Below are 18,667 nucleotides of genomic sequence, written 5' to 3' on the forward strand. Positions count from 1 at the left end.
CCTTCCTCACCCTTGCTCCAAAGGGACATTGGATTTAAGGGCGGTGAGTTGTGGGACAAATTAATCCCCAAGAAATCTCCCTTTCATACCAATGGGTGGGAAAATAGGATAGGTACCAACTACAACAACTACTACACACCCCACAAAAATCCTCTTTCCCAGAAGCTAGCTGCTGCATGCGAAGGGTACGAAAACAGAACGAAAAAAATAAATGTGAGAAAACAGATAGAGCAAAAAAGAGGGAAAAATAGCAAAGCAGACAAAATAAAGATAGGGCTTTTGAAAAGATACGGGGGATACAATTCAATCGATCAAATAAAAGGTATCGCATCTAAGGGATGCAGCCACACACGTCTTACATATTGCATACTATTGCAATTTATAGAAAACTGCCAGCCTCAGAACAACAAAAAACAACAATAACCCACACCCCAATGAAAGCCAGGAGAATTATTTATCGCTAACACACAAACAATTTCTCCCTCCTCTTAGGCATAAAATACCATTTTTCAAATAAATTCTGGGATATATTGTAATCTAAATGCAAATAAACCTAAATAGAGCATGGAAAAAGATAACCAAACGATCAAAAGTTTCCCCACCACTAAAAAAGAGCAACAATATTGACTCAATGCTAGTCTGACAAAAATTTTATCGATTTCTTTCAGCTGGCGTTAGAATTACCGTAAAATATGCAAAATTATATAAAGTGTAAAACATCTGGTCTATAACTTTAAAAAATCTCGTATGTATATGATTACAACGTATGTCGTATATGATTAATGTCAACCATATGTCAAAGAACCACCTCTTAAATAGTAAAGACTGGACGTTAATACTATAAATAAAACATAAAGAAGTCTGTACCCATTTTTCATTGACTTTGCTTTAATTAAAAGTAAAGAACGCCGAATCTTTTAGTTATTAATCTGAAACTGATTGTAAACAAAATTATTTCGTACTGTACAGTTGCTTCTTCATTTGGCCGTCAAACTTTTTATGCATTTATTGGCCACCTGCAGCAAAACATGGTCGAAATAATATTCAGAAAATATTCAAAATTTGACAACCCATGAGCAGAATTTTGCCTGTATTTCGAAAAATTATGATTTACTTTAGACTACAAAAAAAGCAATGATAATCTACAATAACACGAAGTTCCTGATTCACGACGTTTAAACTACTACCTAGATAATGTAATCAAAAACACATAAGTAGAGACAAAAATAGGGAGGCTCGGTAATGTGCGATCACACACAAAGTTCCGACCCCACTCATCCACAATTTTGGCATAATTATCTACCTAATCAGGAACTGATAGAAAACCCCCCAAAATTTCAAGTATTTTTCAAAAAAATTGGTGAATGAAAAAAAGAGATTGCCTCCACAGCAAAAAACTCAGTGGAGTAAAAAAAACCACATTAGATTGATGAGATCTGCCATTATTAAGAAAGCGAGTCATGACGAACAACAAAATCAAACAACAACAAACATTAATTATATCCAAAACCTTATGTCCATTTTAAATAAATATATGTCTATTTTCTCAACTTAATAACAAAGTCAAAATAGCATCAGATACAACTGAAACTAAACAATTTTTTAAGTTCACAAGATACGAGACCAGTCTATAGAAAGGCTCGGTAACAATTAAACAAAAAAGAACAAAAACAGTAAAGTTAAAAAATTTGCTTATATTTAAAAAAAATAATAATTTCAAAGTAATGGTAACCAATAGAAATCAACTAAAAACATCCCGGAGTTTTATGAAATATGATTACCTATAATTCTATAGAAGGGAATCAAGACCTGTCATTATTCAATTTTTTATGCGGTTACAAAAAGAAAAACAAATAGAGACAACAAACAAAAACTCTACGAAATAGCCAGAAAACGCTGTCGAAGCCGAAAAGCCATAAAATATATATTCGATTGCGCCTTTTTCGAACACCGATGATGTGATATGTGAGCTTTCATTAATGAGACTAGGTAACAAGTAGAAAAAAAGACACGGGCAAAATTCAGTAATAATTTTGAATTTTTCAAAAAAAAATTTCCAAAGACATGAAAGCCATTAGCTACAAAATGAAATAATTAATTAGGTCCTTTATTCGTTCAAAGGAAGCCCTTGAGGCCTGTAACTATTCAGAATGTCTCTTAAGTCAACAAAAAGAACGTCAAATATGAAAATATGACAAATCAATTAATTTACTTTTTTTGCGAAAAACCCGTGTCGAAGCCAGTAAAATCATAACCAACTCTTTCAAAAACTTTAAACTGTGACCGATCCCCTGTGACACCCTCCCTTGACTCCAATAATGTCATATATGATCTTAAGAATGTCATATATGATCTTAAGTTAAGAAATCTTTTATTTTTGAAAACAAAATATCCGCTCATCAATTTTTCCAAAAAACCAAGGAAACCTGTCATTAGCCAGGAAAATACATACGCCTAAAACGGCAAAATAAAAACGACAATTAAACAAAAAATTAAGAAATTCCATTAAATTCTTCGAGAAAGTTGTGTCGAAGATGTTAAAACCATAATCTATACCTTAAAAGATTTTCACATGTTCAATTGTGCCTTATTTTGATCACCAATGATGTGAAATGCGAACTGTCAATAATGTGATATTGTGACAGAAAGAAAAAAACGTGAAAATGGGAAAATGCCTAAAAAAACGAAAAAAAAAGTGTGAAATCTATTAATATCAAAGCCAGAAAACCATTACTTAACGCGTAAAACCGCAATAAAGACTAAATTTTAATTCAGTAGAAAGAAAAAGCATTCTTTCTTTGCTGACACTAATCTGGAATTGACAAAATTGAAAAAAAAGGCAAAGTTCAATAAGCCATTGTTTATTCAAAAATCAAATATTTTTAAAAGTCAAAACCACCATAAGCTTTCAAGTAAAAAACTGGATAACTTATTTTACAGCTGCTTAAGAAGCCAATTGGATCTATCACCAGTGAGCTTTGATTTTAATTGTTACGTTCTTTAATTAATATAAAATCTGATTACAATCTGAAATATTTTTGGATTGTAACAGTAAAAGATTGGTCCAAAACTAGCCCTGCTAATGCTGTTCGTTCATTAGAAACACCTTATTTTTCAAATAATATAGAAATAGATAACTTGTTAGTTAAAAAGTCACAAAAATAAACGGTGCATTTTCGATAATTATCGAGTAAAATTATCAAAAAAACCGGCAAAATTTTAATTAAAGAGCGCTCTCAATGAAAGTGGAAGTAGGACTAGCTCCCATTGTAGTTTACACAGATTGTCTTAGTTCTTTTTGGGCGTGTACTTCCGGCAAAATTATACAAAGTTGACAATAGAAGCTTATTTCGGGCAATTTTTGATGAAGAAGGCTGATTTTTGAAAATTTAAGCTAATTTTTGCCAAAAACTAAACTAAAATAGTCAACAATACTTTTTGGTCTTTAAAAATAAAATCAGCAACACTGTTCTTAACAATTTTAACATTTTTTTGGCACAGTTGAAGAAATTTTAGGCAAAAACTCCGGAAAATGTGAATGAAAATAACGCCAATCGGTCTAATATTCGCAAAAATTTAAACAGCAATAACTCGCTCTAGAAAACGAAATTCAGAAAAATCCCTTTTTCTTCACTATTCTAAGCTGGACGGGCTTTTAAATGCTACCACTCAACTCTCTACGATGAATATATCGATCGGTCAAATTTGGCTGAACAAAAAAACACATTTGAGTATATAGCTCCCCTCCAGAGGGTTCGGAACAAAAGAGAAAAACATTGGAAAATTATCCTACTGTCCTCAAACATATTGTGGAGAAGTCTCTGGATTAGCTGGTGGCAGAAAATTTTTATTGTCCAGAAGTGTTCAATAATGAAATAGTCACCATATGTTCCAAAGCATTCGCAACCACAACCGATGTTTATAGTTGCAAATTCTAAGCAAATATTCGGCAACAACTCGAGAAAACAACATATAATACAAAAACAAAAATGTTAATTAAAAAATTTAACAAGGAACACTATTCACTCCTTTTATCTCATAACTTAAACAATAACTCACACCGGAAATCTTTTCACAGGGCAGGACATTATATAACGAGCATGCACATAACCCAAAATTTCATTATTCAGCTTTGTCAAAAAAGTAAAAATGACTCGGAAACACTAAGTCTAGTATTATTAAAATTAAAAATAATTCATCAATTTCCTAATAATGAAATTATACCTTCTTTTTTTATCAAACTTGTTATGCATTTATTGGCCAATTTTTTTGTTGACGAAAGTATTCAAAATTTGACAAACAGAAGCAGAATTTTGCCTGTATTCGGAAAAAGATTGATTTAATTTAGACTTCAAAAAATAAAAGCAAATAATCTACAATAACATATAGTTTTTGGATTACGACGTTTAAACTATTAACTAGATCATATAATCAAAAATATATGAGTAGAACGAAAATAAAGAAAACTTTTTTATTGTTCAGAATTGTTCAATAATAAAATAGTCCCCATAAAATCGAAAGCAATCATATAACATCACATAACCCAAAATTTCATTATTCAACTTTTTCAATAAAGTAAAAAAGGACTTGGAGATACCAAGTCCAATAATATTAACACTAAAAATATTTCATCAATTTCCAAATATTAAATTTATACCTTCAAGAATCGATTGGAATTATTTATAGGTACAAAGCAATCAGGAAAACAAGTATGCTTATCTTTTCCTTACAACGCTTCAACAATGACTACTCGGGAATAAAACAATAGATTAGAATCAGTCTAAATTCTCATTAACAACAAGGAGGCTCGGTAATGTGCGTCTGCACATAATGTTCTTACCCCGCTTATCCATGTTTTGATTCAATTGTCTGCCAAATGATAAAGAGATAGAACACTTATAAAAATATCGTTCAGCAAACAACTAAAAGGAAAAAAAGGCTGAGTTAGTGGGCCAATGATACTTGCCATTAATGAGAGAACTGGAAAAGAGTAAGCAAAAAAACAAATAACTGCAAACATTATTTGCGATCAATACGCGATGTCCATAATGAAAATTCAATTAATAACGAGAATGAGATAAAACCTTAACTTAACAAATTAACCTGTACTTTATTAGATAAGATTTGAGACCTGTCAATAATGAGACTCGGTCACAGGTCGACAAAGCCGAGCAAAAAGTGCGAAGCTCAAAAATAGATTACCAATTTTGAAATCAACCAAATACAAAATGATTCAAACCCATAGGTATCAATTGGGCTTCATAAGAACGTTAACTTATACCTGATACGAAGCAATTGAGACCTGTCATTATCCATATAAGAAAAAGAATGAAAAACGAAAAAAAAATCAACGAAATATAACAAGAAAGTTGTGTCACAATCGTTAAAACATTACGCTATTCAAGGAGAACAACAAAAAACTTGAATGGCAAACTTTTTCACAGCCAATAGGGACACCTCATTGATAAAATATTGTTTTAAGGAAACAAAAAACTTAGAAATGGGAAATTATCCGCAAATCACACGTTTCTTATGAAAATGGACAGAGCCAGGAAACCATTAAATGCAAACAGAACTATTATAGACATTGAATCTTGAACACTGGGTGGGTGATTTAACCTTTCGTTACAGAGAACAAGCTACAAAATTGAAGGAAATAAAAAAATCATAGACGATAACAAAACAACAAAAATTCACAAACAATTTATCGAAATAAGAGTGTTGAAGCCATTAAAACTTTAAGACATTGGAAACAATTAACAATTCATATTGACAGAACGGATTGCGTTTTTTTCTTGGGCCTCTTCGATTTTTTGAAAACACATTTCTAAGCACTAGAGATATCAGTCAAGACTTAACCAGCAGCAAAAAACATTGTTTGGAGCAATAGAAAGAGCAATAGAGAGATCTGTCACTAGTGAGACTAAGTTACTTGTTGTCGACAAAGAAAACTTTCTTTAAAAAATGTTGAATATAATCAAAACTGTTAAACATAAACTGAAAACAATAAATACATTCATTTAAAAATCCTTAGAAACAATTATGGCAATACGACAACAAAAAGAACGACAATTAGAGGCAAAAAAAAACAAAACATTCTAATAAGTTTTGCGAGAGAACGGTTTCAAAGACGTTAAAACTTACGCTATCCAGTGAAATCTTTCAAAAGTTCTCTATGCGCATACTTTCAGTGCCATTTGTAGGTTTCCCCAGTGTAATAATCTGCAAGGAAAGCAGAAAAACCTCAAAAATAGGCAAAAATAGAAAATCACAAGACTATTAAATTTCGTTCTAAAAAGCCAAAAAACCAATAGTTAATTAAACAACCACTATAAAGAGTGTTTTTTACTTGCATTGGGGAAGGCCTTTTCCGGTATATATATATATATATATATATATATACATATATATATATATATATATATATACGCATTGAGACTAAACTACATCTGAACAGAATTAAGATAAAAAACTTCGAAACATTCAAATTTTCACCGACCTTTTCTTAAAAATATATAAGGTCATAGGAGGTATTTGATATTAACCGAAAGCATTTTATAGGTTCACCAATAGCTCATAAAACTCCAACTGATTAATAGGACGAAGTCATAAGGTTGCAAAAACAATGACAAATGAGGACAAAATAAAAGAAATCAATTAAAATTTACTAAAACACGTTTTCAAAGCCATCAGAACCATGAGATTTTGTCTGAAAACATCATATAATTTTATTCGGACTCATTTGTCTGTAAATACAATCTGTCAGTAATTGGGCCTTGATTTGAAATCATTCTGGTCAGTAATTAACCTAAAAAGTCAAAAATGCGAATATATTTTGAAAAAGACAGCGCCGTGATATAATTCGAGCTATTAATGATTGTAAGAATCTAAAGAGAGTCTACCCCGGGCTTGAGTTTGTTGCTCGTCCAAAAAAGCATTCAATTATTCCATATGTTTGGAGGATAGAACTAAAATTAATTGATGCATTTTGTATAATTATTGAGTTAATTTTTCGAAAATCCTAAAACCGTCAAACTTTCTACTCCAGAAGGTTCGCATGGGAAACGAATGTTCAACTAGCTTTTTTTCGGAGAGTTCGAAAGAGCGTGACAGTAGAAGTTAGGTCTCTACTTCTGGCATATTAAAACAAATTGGGGGAAAAGCGTATTTGGAGCCATTTTTTATTTTAAAAATCTGAAAGTCAAAAAGTTTAGCAGAAATATTAACCAAAAGACTCAGATAAAACCCATCGGCAAGCCTTCATTATCCTTAAAAGTAAAATCAATAGCATTGTTATTAACAATTTTCACAAATTTTAGCAAAATTGACGAAAATTTTGTTGAAAAAAATGTGAATAAAACAACGGAATTCCGTCTACTATTCACAAAATTTTAAACATTGATAACTCACATTAAAAAACAAAAATCAAAATATCTTCTGAATACCACATTCTGAACGTGCTTTCTAATAATACCAGTCTCAGCTCTACCATGATTATATCGATCGGCCAAAATTGACTGAACAAAATAACCCATTTGAGTATATAGTTCTTCCCCCCACAAGTGGGTCCACATGTATGTTCAGAAACTACTTTACTGCTTTACATAGTAAGCCTTTCCATACCATTAAAATAATATACTACTTAATAGTTGAAACATTTTGATCGCCACAAAATTTTTTAGTCATAAACAACTGATCTTGAAAATTCGTATATTGCTCTTGAAGACTTTGTCTTCACAAACAGTGAACAAGTTATCGCTTGCTCTAATTGAAACCTCTTATGCTAATAGTGCCCTTATTTAAATGAAAGATTACAAATTTTAAGGGAAAAGATACGCAGTTACATGGATTAAAAGTTTATCACTGATTTATTTAAGTGCAAATGGTTACTGTATAAGCTCAGCAAAAAAACTTTTACATGACGGACAAAAAAATTTTTACACGATGTGACCACCAATAACGTTCCTTGCGAAACGTTCGCTTCAAAAACAAAGGAACAACGAGCATTGTTGCATGTGCTTGTGCTAGCAAAAAAAAAGAAGTTCAAGAGTTTTCTAGAGTTCAAGATCGATAAAAATTGAACTAGAAGTCTAAAAAAGCTAAAATTACAAAACTCATTTTTGCTGGCCTAAAATGATTCATAATTTTATCAATTCATAATTCTTTATGCTGAAATGTACTTGCATAACTCGAGAGCATGTAATTAATGTGCCCAGCAGATCAAATTATCCATAATGCAGTTAATTTTACCCAATCAATTTATGACCCAAAATTTTTGATCAGATGGTACGTCCGAAATGGGCAAAACTCAGCAGTTGGACCTACCCAGTACATGATTGTAGTCCACCCCTCCATGGTGACACACTGGAACACTGTCAACATGGCCAGTCCTACATTGTCGAAGTTGGTGATGCCCTTATTGGGTCCATCCCACATACCATCGATGCACTGGCTGCTGTTGTCACAATGATGCCCGTCCTCCCCATTCGGGGCACAAGGTCTAGGGTTGTCCATCATCACAATGTAGTTCCCATCGTCTAAACAAACAGAAATTTGGAACTTTTTCCTTTTCCCCACGTGAACAAAATTTTTATTTCCATTACAATGTTAGAGCAAACAAATTCGTGTTTTTGCAGAGATAACGGTTTGTATAGCCTAATAAGAGTTGGAACTGTTCATTACAGTTTATATATACCGTTATACACGTGTACAAATTTCAATTAAGGAGGGCCAGAAAGAAACAATTCCACAAATTCAAATGAAGGTTCGAAAACCGGGAACTGTTATTTCCCCGGCAGAAAGTGCCCATCAACAATGGCCATTTTTACAACTTTAAAGTGGTATACATTATTTGTATGTATAGTCACGTCTCCTGGGGAATACAGATCATTATCATGACAAAAATTCCGTGGTATAGTCACATGGATTGTGAAAACAAAACAATACAGGGGATCCATGAATTGAAAGCTACATCCAATTTCCAGGGCTTAAAAGACCAGACTAAATGAAGAGCTGATTGCTAGGGTCATCAGTTATGTAATTGAGTGGATATAATATCATAAAAATCCGCTGAGGGGGCAATTTTCTGGTTTTGGCTTGTTCCAGAATAAACAAAACTGAAATCTTATAATGTGCAAAAAATGCAAATCAGTAGAAACGAATATTTTTTTATTTCTAACTTAAATCAAAATTTTCTTAACGGATATGAAGCCTTCTTATTTAAAGAAGCCCAAAATTTAAGCCCAAAAACAAAATAGAGTAAAAGAAATGGTAAGATATAATAAGTTCTAGCTGTAATAAGAAAATTACAAATCCTCTTCAAACAAACTTTCTATTGCTTTGAGGTCTTATATATTCTTCTAATAAGCTAAAGAAGCATTTTTACCCAAAGTATTGAAAACGCATAACTCAATTCATTTCAAAAACTATTCGAAGCCTCACGACACAACGAGTCATTAAGGAAAACTATGGAAAACAACAGCAAAATAGAAAACGAAACGATTGATTTGTAAATTAATGCCATAAGTGTTACGTAGAACAGTGGTACAATTTTTCCTCTAAAAAAAAGCATAGAATTAAAAACATATATTTCCACAGTAATCAAACATAAACCGACTAACGTAGGACCAATTGCTCTCGAACGACAGACGGGGCAAACAATTTAGAAGGGGGTTAGGCTAGAAAAACTTTTATGGTGCAAAAACTTCTGAATTGTGAGGTTTTCGTTCACAACCGGTTTTATTTTTAGCAACCGACTTGATTTCTGAATACGGACAATTCAAATAAATAAAAATAATCAAAAAGTAAAGCGTGAAAAAACCACTCAAGAAGTGAAATCGAAAGAATCTTCTAGAAGAGAAACGTCAAGCAAAGATTTTGAATAAAAAGACACACATCTTTATAATAATTGATTCCAATTTCGTTCGAGAGCAATTAATGACCGTTAAAAAATCTTTCTTAACCGTTCTTTTATTGATAACATCGACTTTTAACGGCTATGCAATTCGTAAAGCAAACAGAATAAATGAAATTAATACAAAGACGCGCACGAAGCAGCCCCCCTCCACCCACCAACTTAAAATACGGCTTTCTTGACCGAACTACACACCTCTTCCGGCTTACCTGACCTAATTTCCAAATTCGGCTTGCTTGACCGCCACCAGTTTTATTCAAAGATTTTGAATAAAAAGACACACACCTTTATAACAATTGATTCCAATTTCGTTCGAGAGCAATTAATGACCGTTAAAAAAACCTTTCTTAACCGTTCTTTTATTGATAACATCGACTTTTAACGGCTATGCAATTCGTAAAGCAATCAGAATAAATGAAATTTGCTTCGTACAAAATATTTGAACGTTAATCAGAAGCGTTTTGCTTTAACCCAACAGAGGTATAAGTTTGCCACTAGTCGTCAGCAAAGCAATCAAGAAAAAAATAGAATGTAATAAATAAATTTCTGAGGCATGACGAACGTTTCAGGGAGGCAAAAACTTTTTAGACAACGACTTTCAAAAACTTTTGGGTTTAAAGCAAACCTATCTGGATACTGATAGCTGTTCACAAAAGATATGTTATCCAAATATGGTAGTTTTCAAACAGATCTAATCCTTATATAGAGATTGCGAAATGGAATTTTTGGAAACACTAACAATTAGTTTATTCCCAAATAAAAAGTTTTACATGTGAACGCGAAGTAAGTCGAAGTAAAAGTAAGCCGAAAATTATGTAATAATTACGTAATCTCCCAAAATAAGTAATCTCCCAGAAAAAGTACATTATTAAGCAGCGTTACAATCGGAACCGTGCATAGTATTTGCAAATTCCACGGATCCAATGAAACAAAATACGTCATTTTTTAAGACATCTTGTGGTTGCCAACCTCAACAAATCGCTGTCCATGGCCATGCCTCTAATGCACTGTGGTATGTAATCCAGAAACGAAGACGTGCACGAAGCAGCCCCCCCTCCACCCACCAACTTAAAATACGGCTTTCTTGACCAAACTACACACCTTTTCCGGCTTACTTGACCTAATTTCCAAAATCGGCTTGCTTGACCGCCACCAGTTTTACAGTATTGTTTTAGAGCTCCTCGCACACTTCAGTATAGTAAATTGAAAACACAACAATTAAATTTTTGGCAAATAATTATTGCAAGAATCTCAAGCAGAAACAACTCAACTAGAAATCTCGTTTGAAACTATTGTCAACTGTACAATAAAAATTATTTGCAACTATCCATTTGTCTTCTCTAAGATAAAAAAGATCTTGTTTGATCAGCATGATTTTCAGATTGCTTTACAATAATAGTTAATAAGCCCTTTTGTTTGCTATTTCAAGAGATCGAAGAAATATATCTTGCATATTGCATATTTTCAAGAGTATAAACAATATGTAAAGGAAAAAAGGACAAAATTTTGAAAACTTTTAAGTCCTAATTTGCTCCGAGAGAAGAGAAAGAAAAACACTTCTTCAACTTTACTACGAGAACTTTTTAATTATAGCCCATTTTAATGTCTCAACAAGATTTATCGACCTGCCAAAGTTTAATATTAACTCAACAAGCGACGTCATGATGGCATTTAACTCTTGCCCCCACCCCCTCTATCACCAAACGAAAATTTGGAGGTTGGAACAAACAGAAAGCCATAATTCCAACCTGAAAACACCTGAAAGACTGCTTCATGTTAAAATGACTAAAAAATGTTTACATGTTTACCTCATGTTTACAGCGATTGCAGAGCAACTGACCATTTTTGAGCTGGTTAAGCTTCATGGCTAAATACATAAATTCACGAACATGCACTTGAGAAAACAAAAGCGGCTAGTGTACAAAAAACAATGACAATAGGGAAATCTTGTTTGAAGAAGGGCAAAAGGTTAGTAGTTCTTTAAGTTCTCATAGGGCTTTACGTCAGAACTCCATTAGCACTTTTATCAGGCATATTTTCACCTCAAAGAACAACATTTTTGTAATTAACTAAAACGTTTGAAGCTGTCGTTTGAAACAATCGCTTGTAAACTCTATTAAAGCTTAACTGTTTAAAAATTCAAAGAAAGACAAGAGCTGAAACGACTAGCCCATAAAGGTAGTTTGACGTCATTCATGCGTAACCTTTTCAACATTTCTTATTTTGCATGAATGCATATTAAGTGACTTTGTCTGAAATTTTGAATTTTAAAGAATCAAAATTGATTAGAGAAATGAACCGAATTGAATAGCTGTTAAAACGCAGAGGACATTTTGTACTGAATTGAGAGCTAAATGATATCAACAACTATCGTTTGATAAAAAAATTAGACCAGGGTAATTAAATGTCGCTCGTGTATCCGTTAACTAGTGAAGCGTGAAATTTTTCCCTTGTATCTGAAATCTTAAGCGTATTAGTTAGATAGGCTGTGAAGCCGCCCATGTAAAACGAGAGCCATTAAACCACATTTCACGCAATAATAAAACTTAATCAAATAAGAGTGGCTGATATATCCTCAACGGATGGCGATATCACAACAAAACCCACGCCCACAAATTGTAACCTTTTTTGGGAGCAATATTTTTGCTTGTCAAGCGCAAAATGAGAAAAAAAATCGCGAAAATTGTTGCGAAAGAGGGATTGGAAGGATGTCGCTAGGCTCTTTCGTCGCCCAATAACAACGAACGATCCAAATATAAACACGTTTTGACAATTTGACATGAAAACATCAGTATTTACACCAATATTTATTATTCCTACCCTACTAAGCGGGGAAGGAGGGGGAACTATATGCTTAAATGAGTTTTTTGTTGAATCAATTTTGGTCGATAAATTTATCGCAGAGAGTTGCAAGTGTCATCATTTTTTTCTAGCGTAAAATATTTTAATTGAGGCCTTATTGCGGTTTAAAGTTTTCTGAATATTTAACCTTTTACCGTTAGTTCTTTCACAATTTTAGCATCAATTTAGGTCAATTTAAAAAATATTTGGCTGGATTATCTTCCTATCTGTATCTATGGGAACAATTTCCAGTTTCGCCTCGAAGCTATCATTGGCCTTATCATGGTTTTTTACAATCCAAAGGATTTGGTTTACTTTTGAGCGCGGTCTCTTTTAAGATAATCCAATACTTTTTTGGACTGTTGATGCAAAAAAAATCCAAATTGGAGAGTAATCAAGTCAAAATAGTGAAGCTAGCGTAAAAGTCAGTTAACCTAAAAAGTAAAAACTTGAAAGCACAAACGGATTACTGTTTTTTTCCTACACACGGATAATTTTACTTATTTTTGCTGCTCCTCTTTATTTCTTCGCAGATGCAACAGAAAGTGTACATCTGTTCTAATGTTTCACAGATGCTATCAATTGAATCAGTAAAATTGCAGCTAATGAATTTTTTATGACTTTGAGACAAAGTGCGTAAAAATTTTTGTGAATTTTAAGTTCTACCGATATTTAATGTTTTTTTCATTAATTTCTTGTCACTTTGCCTCATTACTGACAAGCGGCATGGGCTTCCTAGTGATACATATGCTAATCTGTAAAGGTATCGCAGTCATTAGCTAACGGCTTTTATGACACTGGCTGTATCTTTTACGAATTATTTGCAATCTTTTGATTTTTGTCTGTGTCGTTCCTTTTTAATATAGTGAGAAATATTATAATATTATTCATTTAGGAGCAATAATGAAACGTTTTATAGGCTTCATAAAGGGGCAGAGGTGAACCTGTCACTGTTTTCCATTTAACAACTAACGGCCTTTATTACTCTAACATCGTCTGCTTTGATATAAAACGTCAGAGCATTTTTCAGTTTTACTATTTATCTGTTGTTTTTTTGATGCTTCATGGCTAATTCTCACTACTCAAACGTCAAATTGACTTTCTAAAGAATTAATAGTGGTCCCAAAGATAGCTTCAATTGATAGCTTATGATTCTTAAGTCAATGACCTCACATGTTTTCATGAAACTTTTGTGAAATTTGTTGTAGAAGTTCCTTTTGCAGTCGTATCATTTAATCTGATTAAAGAAAAATCCCATTAGCTGTCTAGGGATGCGATTTATATATACACACATATATATATATATATATATATATATATATATATATATATAATGATATTGAATTGATTGTATATATATATATATATATATATATATATATATATATATATATATATATATATATATATATATATAAATTTATATATACAGATACATATATATATATATATATATATATATATATATATATATATATACATATATATATATATATATATATATACATATATATATATATATAAATATTGTTTGTATATGTATATATATATATATATATATAATGATATTGTATTGATATATATATAACATATATATATATATATATATATATATAAATATATATATATATATATATATATATATAAATTTATATATACAGATACATATATATATATATATATATATATATATAAATATTGTTTGTATATGTATATATATATATATATATATATATATATATATATATATAAAGATATTGTATTGATATATATATATATATATATATATATATATATATATATATAACAATACATACATATATATATATATATATAATATATATATATATATATATATATATATTGTTTTCAGCAGAAAGTTGACGGTTTTCATGAACGATTTTGAAATTTTTGCATATTTGTTGTTCTTTCTGTCGACGTATAACTTTGTGTAAAAAAACAACAGATCCCAAAAAGCTTCTAAGGAAGCATTAGCAAAACTATTGATGTCTTCAATTCTTTCTAACGCTTTCTTTAAAATTGATGCCATTTGTTTTTTAAGGCGAATATTTGAATTTTGCCCTTTCCTTTTGTTGACTTGTCCTTACAATAACAAAAGGTCTATACGTCCTTCCAAACCGGCATTGTTAAATAGATAGATTGGCTTCAATGTGTTGCTAAAGTCATTAAATAAGAGATACATTTTGTTTTCAAACACTTAAGGATTTATTCAATCTTGCCTACTTTTGTCGTTCACATGCCTCATTGTCATTTTTATCATATTATTGCACCGTGGAAAAAAATTGGTTTTCTCTGTTCTACGGTTGAATAATGTCAGCAGGTCAATGATTGCAAAATTAGTCTCAGCGCTTCATTATCTTTGAAGCCACTAATTTTCAAAACTAAACTGATTTTCGCCAAATGTCTGTTTTTTTACGCTTTATATTACTTTTTCATTCAATGGTTTTCACAAGATACTCTTAGTTTGAGTTTACTAAACGTTTGAAGAATAAAATTGATAACTAAAAAAATAGTTTTCGAAGAAAAGGTAATTTCTTTTAATCGACTTTGTTTTTTTTTATACGACCATCAAATCACGCGCCAGCAGGTCAAAATGACACTTTTTTGTTTAATTTTACAGCACGGCAGCTCAATTTGTGTATACAAGTCAATCTTCACTGTATTTTGTGTGTCTTTTTAGGTTAATCGATTAATGTTATTTGACCGTACATGACTAGCGTTTCTTCATAAAAAGACTTCTGCGCCCACTTAATAAATCTAAATTGAGAAGGCGAAATCTAACTGAAATCAAAAAGAGGTTATAGAATACCACCTCAATTCACAATCTCATTTTTGTGGCTTCATAAAATAACGTGTTTAACCGATAAAAATGTTTTCTTTCTTGAGGAGCTGCAAAAAGTTGATTTCAGTTTGTTCAACCAGCTGTTTTGCTGAATTATTTTGCTCATCCAATAATTTGTCTGAAATAAAAATATTTAGCCTGACTGGTATTAACTTTATTGGTACACAAGTCCGTCCTATTGTCGAAAACATCAAATTTTATGTTACAAAACAAGAATTAATCTTTATTATTCTGAAGTCTCCAATCTCTGCTTGATGTGGTAGAAAACTAAGGAAAGAATCAGTCTCAGCGGAGTCGGAACATTATATGCAAACGCACATCACCGAGCCTCCTTGTTAGTTTGATTGCATCAAAACAATAATAGATGTTCAGTTTTCGTTCACAATTGTCATAAATAAAGATTTAGATAGAGTTAGATAGATGGCTGAATGCTTGCATGATGTTTCCGAGCACAATAAGAAAACGCAGGACCATGAACAAATGGTTTTTCAAATTAGCAAGAGAATACCAGTTCACTATATTTAATCAGTTGTACGCGTGAAAACAAAATACCACAACCACTTCCGTTCACATATTTGGGATATCGGGATAGGTATGGGGAAAAATTTTACAACTTTAGATCTAGCTTGTGGATATTGCGTCTAATATTACAGTTGCGGTATCACCAAAAATTGGAGAATAAGCCAACGGGCCTATTCAAAATTTATTGGCGTGAAAATTAACGTTTTCTAAAGGCGCAGTCTTGTAGAACATTAAAATCAAATGAAGCATGACAATTTCCTAGATGACCAAACACTATTGTCACACCTGAACGATAGGCGAATAAACCGAAAATATATCGCAAAAATGCATAATTTTTCACAAACGGCGATTATTTTGAAATCGAAGCAAATTCAAGAATTATGAATCATTTTTTCATGACAAACATTTTGCCTAATGAACCAAATTTCTGACTTTAAGTTTTCGCTTAGTTGTTTGATCGACGCAGACATCAAAGCTTATTTGAGCATTAAACTCCTTATCCAGAAGCTTTGCTAAAATTGAGTACTTCGGGTAAGCATTCAATGATACCTTTCGTTTGATTGCAACCGCTGCAGTAGGAAAACAATCCGATTCAAGTTCACTGCTTAGAGCCTGAGAAAAAGAGATAGCATTAACCAAGCACCGGTATATTTGAAGGTCCCTCAAGCGTAACATCACATGAAAGTTAAATGATTGCGCTCAAAAAGCCTGCAAAAGACCCAGGCGCGATGACATTACGGTTAAGTTGATGTCAAAAAAATAATAACAAAGGCAAAATAACCTTGACAAAGGGTGTAATAAAAACCGTTATTTTATGAAAAGAAAAAGGGTCTTTTCCACATTCAAAAATTTTCCCGCAATATTCAGAAAAAAACGAGCAACAGCATGCGATAAAAATTTCAGACAAAAATCGCTTCTATTTGAAAATAAGTAATTGAAAAACTCCTGTGAAACGCAAAGCACTAACTTAGCAACAAAAAGTCTCTCTCTGTAATTTACTACCAGAACAGTAACCATTCGGGATTGCCCTGCGGTTTACCATTGTGTTCAGGTTCTCTCAAGAAAAAAAATCGAATCGGTCAGACGAAAATGAGATGAGTAAAAAAATTGATAAAGTGACATGCAATTAGAATAAAAAGCTGACAGGGGTCTCAACGGGGGGACACAATGTATTAACATAGGCAAGGCATAACGTGTCCCCCCCCCCTATACATTGCCTATATAAATAGTGTCCCCCCACGTCGAGACCTCTGACAGCTTTTTAAGCTACTCCCGCAGAACTCAAATAATTGCGAAAAATTCCGTTTAAGAAAAGTAAAATAGGCAAAAAAACTTAAAACTAATATATAATACTATTATAACGTGAAAACTTGAGAACTGGGTGCAGATGCAAGTTTAGTACTGGATCTCTTTTTTGCTTTTGTTTGTGATAATTAATTTGCTCATTTTAACTAGATTACAACCTTTTCAAAGTTGCCGCAATCATATTTTGCTTAAAATAAATCGTTTTAGCTTGTGTATTCGCTTATTAATCGCTGGATCTATGTGTTGCTTATTAATCGCTGGAAATTATGTGTTGTTATATAGCACGTTCCTATGTAAACATAATGCACGTGCGCCTGGGTGTCATAAAACGTATATTCCCACTAAGCAGGGGGGGGGGAGAGAGGGAGAGACAGAATAGATCCTAATATCTCCTGACTTGTGTACTGGATGAATTTCTGTTGAAAATGAACGGTAGAATCATATGATCTATTCTGTTTTGCCCCCCCCCCTAGCTTAGTGAGCACAAATCTTTTATAACTCCCAGGCGCACGTGCTATATTCTTACATAGTAACGTGCTATATAACAACATATAATTTGTAATTGGGGGTAATAAAAAACACTGGGGGCCGAAACAGAATAGATCCGAATCATAACAGGAAAGTCCGTGAGTAAAAAAAATGATATAGTAAAAGGTAGGATGAGTATACATACCATCTTGGTAGTAGCAGGTGCGGTGCAGTTTGCCAGCGAACATCTCGAGTCCAATGATGGCGTAGATGATGATAACGAATACCACTAGAAGAGCAATGTGTAACAGAGGCACCATCGCCTTCACAATCGCATTCAGCACCACCTGCAAGCCTATACACAACACGCATACATTGGTAAACATCAAACATAACCGACTACCGTCGGAACAATTGCTCTCGATCTAGTTGGAGCTGTAATCTACTGCAGCCTCCTTCAGTTGGAGGGGGGACACCAATATCGGCGCATTTTCCATTTGACTTTTTTGTAGCGAATTGCCGCCACTTGAGTTCAGCGGCTGACACTTGTTAATGAGAGAGAAACTTAGATCACAGATAACGAAAGAGTCAAGGCCGTAAAAGTCACTCGAAAACTAGTCAAAACGGTCAAGCATAAAAAAGACACCCATTTTTACAATAATTGCTTCAAATTTCGTTCGAGAGCTATTAAATTAATGATATATATTATGAGGGAGTGGGAGGTTTGAGAGTCCCACTGAAAACATCCAACACCT

At 32.5% G+C, this 18,667-nt stretch overlaps 1 protein-coding gene across 18 annotated transcripts in view; it reads right to left on the reverse strand.

Annotated features, from left to right (window-relative positions):
* LOC142336413 (muscle calcium channel subunit alpha-1-like) overlaps positions 1-18,667 on the reverse strand; it is a 140,777-nt gene that overhangs the window by 81,873 nt on the left and 40,237 nt on the right. For all 18 annotated transcript variants that reach the window (XM_075385221.1, XM_075385235.1, XM_075385232.1 and 15 more), the window contains 2 exons: positions 18,118-18,267; positions 8,326-8,537 (listed from right to left, as the gene is read on the reverse strand). In XM_075385221.1, the coding sequence (XP_075241336.1) occupies positions 8,326-8,537; positions 18,118-18,267 (362 nt within the window). The remainder of the gene's footprint in view (positions 1-8,325; positions 8,538-18,117; positions 18,268-18,667) is intronic.

The sequence above is a fragment of the Convolutriloba macropyga genome, chromosome 3, assembly GCF_964194025.1.
Source record: "Convolutriloba macropyga chromosome 3, txConMacr16.3, whole genome shotgun sequence".
NCBI lineage: Eukaryota > Metazoa > Xenacoelomorpha > Acoela > Convolutidae > Convolutriloba > Convolutriloba macropyga.